The 7,907-nt window shown below is 40.9% G+C and overlaps 1 protein-coding gene across 1 annotated transcript; it reads left to right on the top strand.

The window, feature by feature from the left end:
• Positions 1-6,444: 6,444 nt before the first annotated feature.
• LOC128366367 (myeloid-associated differentiation marker-like protein 2) lies at positions 6,445-7,907 on the top strand. Its single transcript, XM_053327058.1, has 2 exons — positions 6,445-6,725; positions 7,256-7,907. The coding sequence occupies exons 1-2, from the start codon at positions 6,445-6,447 to the stop codon at positions 7,905-7,907; spliced, it is 933 nt and encodes a 310-aa protein (XP_053183033.1).

Genomic DNA, 7,907 nt, shown 5'->3' with positions numbered 1-7,907 from the left:
TGTTGTTATAGTACACACAGAGAACATTTCATACTAAAAAAAGACTGTGACTAACCATGGAAGTTTAAGCATCGTATTAATGCCTTCAGATAAACTTGTAAAATGGATTTTGAGAGCCTTCTAATGATCAGTATGAACAGGAGGAACGATTACAGCAAGAAAAAAACAGTTCATTTGGGAAATTGACTATTGTTTTCAGACAGACTTGGAAAAAATCTAAACCTATTCTTTAAATGAAGTGTGGTAAAGCTGCATCTCATGGTTTGCAGTGGCTGTTTATTGGATTTTAAGGATCCATGATCAATCTGGGGTGTGTAATACAATAATTTAGGGTTTGTGGTCAAATATTGGACGATTATAAGGCTACAGTGCTATATTCTGTTTGGAGGGTGGCAATGTTTTTCTTTTTTCTTTATTATTTTTCTCATGGTGTGTTTACTGGATATAGAGAGAGAGTTTGATGTTGAGTGTGACACATCATTCACTATCAGTGTCACTCTCACTGTAGTGCCCACTATCTGAAGAGTAATTCCAGCTCCATCTGTACATGTTGAAGCTTTCCTCATCTTCCTCAACTCGAGGAGGTCGTGGGGCGTGTCTGATGCTACTCTCTTCCTCATCACTGTCCTCCTCCCTGCCTCGCTTCCTGGATCCTCCAGGCTGCGAGTCATTCATGACGTTTTCATCATGAACGTCCTCAATGCCAATATCTTCAGGGTGTGGCTCGTCCTGTTCTTCTTCTCCGCCAACATTTTGTCCGGCCTCCATGTCAACCTCCACCTCAGCACCGACCTCAATCTCTGAATCCTGTAAGATGTCTATGTTGTCAGCGTCTTCCTCAGAGGACTCTGAGATCCGATCCAAGATATCAACAACCTCCTGAAGTACAGCGTTGCGGGTTTCAGTTGTGAGCAACCCCTGCCATGTGATATTCAGGATAAACAGTTGACTTTCTTGGGAGTTTACCCCATGAGCAAAGTCAGAACAGTCACCTTGTCCGTCCATCAAGAAACTAGTTTGCATTCCTTGTCAATGTTAAACTTTCACAGTGTGTTTTATCTGCTTGACTTTGTGCTGAATTGAGGGGATAATCAAAACATTGACTCACTTTTGACCACTTTGATATATTATGATGTCATCTATGACATCACTTGGGTTCAACTATGACATCATGATTTTGTGTGATGTCACATCAAAATGAGACGTGGGGACAGTCCACATAGTATTCATTCAAATTTCTGTCCACGTCTCAGAAAAGGTCACACACACATAAGGATGGGGTTTGAAAGCATTTTATAGAACACAAATCAAGTGTCAAACCCACTTATTGAGTCCTTTCAAAATCCATTACTGAATTTTATGCATACCTTTCGATAATGCAGCTTAGTGAATTGAAATTAATTTAAATTTTGCAAATAAAAAAGTCTGAAATAACTAAAATTGAAAGATGTCTAATCACCTTTTGTTGGGAGAAACAGTTTTTAGTGGCATTCTAATTAATGTTCACAACCAGTAGCTACAAGCTGAAATAAAGATGAGCTGTGTTATATAAAAAATATTCAAATACATTCTGATTCTGTATTATATCATGTGACTCACTCCAAATACTTAAGGTCCTATTTCAGAACTATTAAGATGATCAGGTTTGTTTTTAAGTTAAATAGTGAGATTCTTACATTGATGTGAGACAACTAAATAACTCTTCATAGTTGCCACTTTATTGGTCCCTGCTGATTCCACCAGCAGAACCAGCTTCCTATTTGATCCGTTACATTTTTCTTTCCCCTTTGCTAATACAAAAAATGAATAAAGATTTTGAAAAATTGGATAAGAGATTTGTAAGCATCAGAGAAGCATGTCTAAAACAGAATTGTCCCACACACATTCAAACACATTAAAGCTGCATTAGAGGAGGGGGGGATTTGACCACTTGGGAGCAGCAGAACTCAACAACAAACTGAGAGACGCAATTCAGCATGGAGCATTTCTGGCCACCTGAATACCGTGATAGGTCATTAAACAGGTTTATGAGCAGTGTCATTGTAAGATGCATACACATGCATGAGAGTTTATGAAGAGATCAACATGAGGAATTGTGTTTGTGCCTTTAACTTTGACTTTAGCATAAATTGCAAAAAGAATTCACAAAAATGTTCTCAATATTCCAAGAGGCAAATCTCCCTGTTAGTTCTCAGATCTTTTTAATTGCATTACTGTCAATTACTCCATCAAATGACTATATGTCACCTTAGTATTTATGCAGCTGTTTTGTATAATTTTGATATTTATTTTAACCGATGTGGACCACGGTCTGTCACACACCTGCAGGTGGAGACAGAGACCTGAGGATAGATACTGTATGATAAAAAACAGCATGAAGCCTCCTGCATGCTGCTGGTAATCTTGAGATGAGAGAATAGTTTTGTATACACTGACTGTTCTGATCCCTGCTGCTGAAACATTACTATAAGGTTTAACCCAAAACATGGTTTAGGAATTGTGATCCTCTCTCTTTTTCAAAAAGACCATTTCCCCCAACATTGTTATGATTGTTTGTTTGTTTTAATAATTGAATACAGTGGTTGGTTGATATGTGTGGTTTATCTTTGTTTGCAGGTTTATCATCTGGTAGAAGGGTCAGCCCACTCTTCATGTTCTTTCAGTTTTTCTGCCTGTGTTTTTCGGGGTAGATTAGCTGCTTAATCACCAATAATGAAACCAGGTTTGCATGTTTAGGTCCTCTTAGCAGTGAGAGGGGGGCTGGGTATTGTTAGGATGCAGGGACATGGGTAAAGTTGTTCTGTAGTGAATTACATTTGGTTGAACTTGGCACACTGTTGACTTTATTTGTGTGTTTATAAAAGATTATGAATGTCAGTAGTAACACAGAAATCTAGTGTTTATAATTGTGTTGTGTTCTGTATGCTGGTAGTAGTATTATCTGTGTAGCCCACCCCCATATTTACCTGAGCAAGTGCAAGGATAAAATGTGAGTAGGTTGCAACATGCTGTGAGGCTGCAGATGTTATTTGTTTGCTTTTCTTTGCCTTAAGTCATTTATTGTTTAATTTTCACCTTTTTTACCCCAGCCTGCTGACCTGCTTCATCTCCTTTATAATCCCTTTAACATCCAGTTTCCAGTGCCAAATAACATCATCTGCCCTTTATATGAGGTGGCACCACCAGAGATATTTTACAGGGTTTGTAGGTGCCTCTTAATGTAAATAAGTTAAGGTTTATCCTGGTCCGTGATTGTCTACAAAAGACAAATTGACACAGTCTGTGGAATCTAGGATTAGCTTTGAAGTGGATATTTTGCTTACTTTTACCATTTGACTGTTTCATTTGACATAAAATTATCATTTATGCTTTTCTCCATTCTCTTTCACATTATGTATGTTTTGTTACTCTGTTTCTCAAAGCTTATTGTTTTTAAAGGAGACTTGTTGTGCTAATTTCCAGCTCTATATTTTTGTTCCAGGACTCTTCTTGAGTAGCTTTGCATGACTCAGAGATTTAAAAAATCCTTATTTATCTTACACTGGCTGTTTATGCAGCCCCGAATTTCACATAATTTCTTCACAGGCAGTCTTAATTCCTGTCTCTTTAAGACCCCCCTCCCGATGAGCCCACCATTAGCCAGCTGTCTGTAAACCTGCTGACAGGCAGCCTTATCATAATCGTGTTAAATTACCACCGGTGCAAACCCAACATTTTGTACTTTACTGCCTCTTAGTTAAGATGGTGTCATGCTAGAAAGACCCCTCCACTAACACCGTATAAGAACTACAGCGCCTTAGCATTAGCTGTGTAGTCTGTTATTAGCTAATGGTAGCCTACAGTTCTTTAATTGCAGGCTTAGCATTAGCAGGATGTATTCTGTAGTCACAACAGTAAACTCTCTGAGCAGATATGAGCTATCCTAGGTTAGCAGAGCAGTACCACTCGATGATGGCATTGTTCATGTAAGCTTTGTTAACATAAATGCACAGACCCCACGCCCCTCTGGTCTAACTGGAGTCATTAGCTGTTCTTTCCGCCCGGGGAATGCAGCTACCCGGAAGCTTAATACCGCTGTTAAGCTATGTTCAGTGAAAATCATGACGTTGCAGTCCAATAATCCTGTCATGACTGGTGATCTGCAGTCACAGTTGATCCATTTTCAGGCACTGTACATTGGTCCCACAGGAAAATGGTTTGTAGATATAGGCTACAAGATGCTCAAGTGGCACTGCTGTGGGAGCCATGCCTATGAAAGGGCCCTCTCTGTCCAGTCTCTTCCTCACTGCCTCTGGCTGCATTGCGGATGCCGGTGCCTTCACCATCACTACAGATGTACTCCCGCGGCTGCTACATTCAGCCCCTTGCTGGCATTTTTCATATGTTTATTATTATCATCGATATATCAAGCCTGATATAGCGTTCCTCTGTTCCATAAACCTCACTGTTGCTTTTAAAAACACACCAATTAGTCACACCACTCTACAAAGATTACGATCACTTTAAATCCAAATAATCAGGTTCAGTCTCTGGTTTTCAGTCTCTGGAGAGTAGTATATAGTATGTGTATGTGCTATATATGACAACCTCTTGAATTTGAGTCTGGTACTCTTCTGTGGCACAGCAGGATGCTGTCAGGCTTAGTGTGACTGTCCACTCTACATATGATAGAGCATCACATTATTTCTTTATTAAAGATAAGGTCTACAGCAATTTAAACAAAATTGCATGTCATGAAATTAATGTAAAACTAGGGAGCACCATCATGAAACCAAATAATGTAAAACAATAAATTACTTCCTTTTGGTTTCTGATTTTTGTTTCTCAAAGGAGAGGGCAAGTGATTTAATTTTAGTTTGACTTAGTTAGACTTTAATATTGTATTTACAGTTTGATATTACCCCCCAAGTGACCATAACAATCTATTAATGCACCTTTAAAAAGCCATTGGATATGGCATTATTGATGCAGATAAACTCAGGTGAAAGACACACTGGAATACCTAAATAAAATTCAAGAGTTATAGAATATATCTATAAAAATTTAAAGTAATATTGGTCATAGTGTGTGCACAGATTGCATGTCGCCTCACCTCATTAGAGGTCTGTAATGTGTCTGCGTACCCCAACTCCATGCTGAACCACATATAAACATCCCTCCAACACTTATCTGGTGATGGCCCAACCCTAAATAACTTCCATTCTTGTCTGACTGACTGGCAGCACCCCCTCCTCATAGTAGAGAGAGGGTCAGTGAGGAAGGAGAAAGTGTGTGAGGAGGAAGAGTGTGTTACAGAGAGAAAGTGAGAAGATGAGGGTTGACATTTGAGGACGGACAGCTTGTGGTGGCTATGAATGTCTACAGCAACAGATATACACCGAACTTATCTGGGTAAGAGATTCAAGAAGATTCGCAAAGACATTCTGACATTGGACTGAACCATTGCAGCCGAAGGGTTTGACCGGACCAACCAATGCTGTGGCTTTGTAGCAGAAGACCTAGAAGTCATGGCTCGACTGACAGCTTTCTAATAAACATCCTGGACTAAGAGGATCTACAACTTTTCATCATAGAGAGAGGAATTTATCAACACACAATGATACACTTGCATCAGAACTTCAAACCATCCTTCCTGGTTTGCAGGGTTCACAATACTCAGTCTGGATATTTGTGAAATATGAGTCAGTGTGTTCTCTCAGCACAACGGTGAGTGTGTGTGCCTGCCTGGCCAGCTTCAGCTATTAAAGAAGATTTCAAAGAGATTTACACCTGTGTTTATGACAAACTGTGTGACTGTGACATACTCTGATTCACCAATACAGAATCAGAAAGTCCCAACCAAATCTGTAAACACAGCTGAGAAAGGGGGCGACCCAGCATAACAATGCATTCAAAATCAATCAACACAAGGTAAAAATATCACCTTAAAACACCTGAGCATCCGGACATCCAACCACATGTTCATTAAGGACACTGGAAGTTTCAGCAGTGTTAAAAGTAGAAAAGTAGAGACATCTGTTTATTCTAAAATAAGGCAGCGGTGCTTTCCAGGACCAAAACAGTGTTATGATTTCATCTGAAGGAGTGAAAAGCAAAAGTGGAAGTACAAGAGAGGGACACAGACTGAGAAGCAAAGGCTGAGAGATGCTGCTTCATGACAGGAGTAACTGACTACTATTATTTCTTTATATGATTTCATACATCTATACTTTTCTGTGATAGATATTGTCAAGATGATGGAATGAGAAAGACTGGACATTATTTCTGGATCACATTTTTGCACAAGAATAGTCCCTAGACTTCAGATTGGACCTCCACATCAACTTCAACTGTGCAACTCCTAGACATTCAAAATCTCTTTGAGGCCCTGACGATTTTACCTCTTGAAGATCTCACTGTAGAATCCTTATTTCTTGAGTTCACCTACTGTACACCTACCTAGTTATGGATTCACATGGTGGTCCGTACCTCAACATGAGGGCACTCTGCTCACCTCTGGGTGCTGCCCGTCTCTGTCAGTTAGCCATGGGCTGTGCTGTGATCGCCATGGTAACCCACAGTGCTGGCTACAGCGGTTCCCAGGGTGTGTTCTGTATGGCGGCGTGGTGTTTCTGTTTCGCCATGTCAGTTCTGGTGTTCTTCTTGGATGCTACTCGTCTCTACAGCTGCCTGCCCATATCCTGGGACAACCTCACCGTCACATGTGCAGCCTTCGCGACACTCTTGTAAGTCACGTATAGATAAACCACTGTTTGTTAACATGTTCGCCTTGTCAACTTTTTAAAGGGTTAACATGGCATTGTTGTGTTTACAGTTTCTTACACTTCCACCATGCACAAAATAATGCATGGTTAAATACAAAATGATGTCAGCTCAAGATCCACTCACTAGCTTTGCCAGGACTTTCAACTTATCTCATGGGTCTTCATAAATAAATAAAACTGAATCAGGTGTCATCATGTGACCCAAGTGAGGAACACTGAGAACATTAGAATTAGTGGTCATACTTTTGATAAGTGGATGTAGCCATTGTTGAACTGAGACAGAGGTTACGGTTTCCTTCCTGTATACAACCATCTGTTATCCATGCACTAAATGAATGGTTGAATGCTCTGACAAGCTAGTAAGTGGACAAGTCAAGATTATTTTGTCATACATATAAACTAATTTCCATTTATTGGCCCTCCTATGACCTCCATAGCATATTTCTTCCCCTGATTTAATGATATCCTATCTACACTTTTTCTGTCTTCAGGTATGTGACAGCCTCTGTGGTCTACCCCCTCTTCTTTGTCCGATCTGAATGCCCCTACGCCGGCTGTGATGTCAGAAACTTTCGCATTGCTGTGACCGTCTGTTCCATCCTGGGTACTCTGGCCTATGGGGCTGAAGTGGCCTTGTGCCGAGCCAGGCCAGGTCAGACTATGGTGGGCTACATGGCCACCGTCTCTGGTCTCCTCAAAGTTGTTCAGGGCTTTGTAGCCTGTATCATCTTTGGAGCTTTGGCCAATAGGAGCGAATATTCACGTTATGTTGCCACAATCTACTGCGTTGTCGTCTATGCTTTCTGCTTTGTTCTGACTACACTGGTGGTCATAATGACCGTGTGTGGGCGGACCAAGGCCGTGCGCTGCATGTCCTTTGATCGCTTCGTGGTGGTGTGCACCCTACTGGAGGTTCTACTCTACCTGAGTGCATCAGTGGTGTGGCCGGTGTTCTGTTTTGACACTAAATATGGTTCCCCTGAGCGACCGTCATCATGCCCTCAGGGGAGGTGTCCATGGGACAGCAAAGTCGTGGTGGCAGTGTTCTCCTTCGTCAACTTTGGACTGTATGTGGCGGACCTGATCTATTCCCAGAGGATACGATTTGTCTCCTCACATGCGCGCACTAACTCTCGGGCGTAG

The sequence above is a fragment of the Scomber japonicus genome, chromosome 2 (assembly GCF_027409825.1).
Source record: "Scomber japonicus isolate fScoJap1 chromosome 2, fScoJap1.pri, whole genome shotgun sequence".
In the NCBI taxonomy this organism is placed as follows: domain Eukaryota; kingdom Metazoa; phylum Chordata; class Actinopteri; order Scombriformes; family Scombridae; genus Scomber; species Scomber japonicus.
Note: the sequence above shows the minus strand (reverse complement) of the source record. Positions and strands in the feature narration are given on the sequence as shown.

Excerpts from the sequence above, each read along its gene's own strand:
- LOC128366367 (XM_053327058.1), top strand. The coding sequence starts at position 6,445 with ATGGATTCACATGGTGGTCCGTACCTCAACATGAGGGCACTCTGCTCA. Across the intron at positions 6,726-7,255 it reads GCAGCCTTCGCGACACTCTT|GTATGTGACAGCCTCTGTGG; the intron begins GTAAGTCACGTA and ends TTCTGTCTTCAG.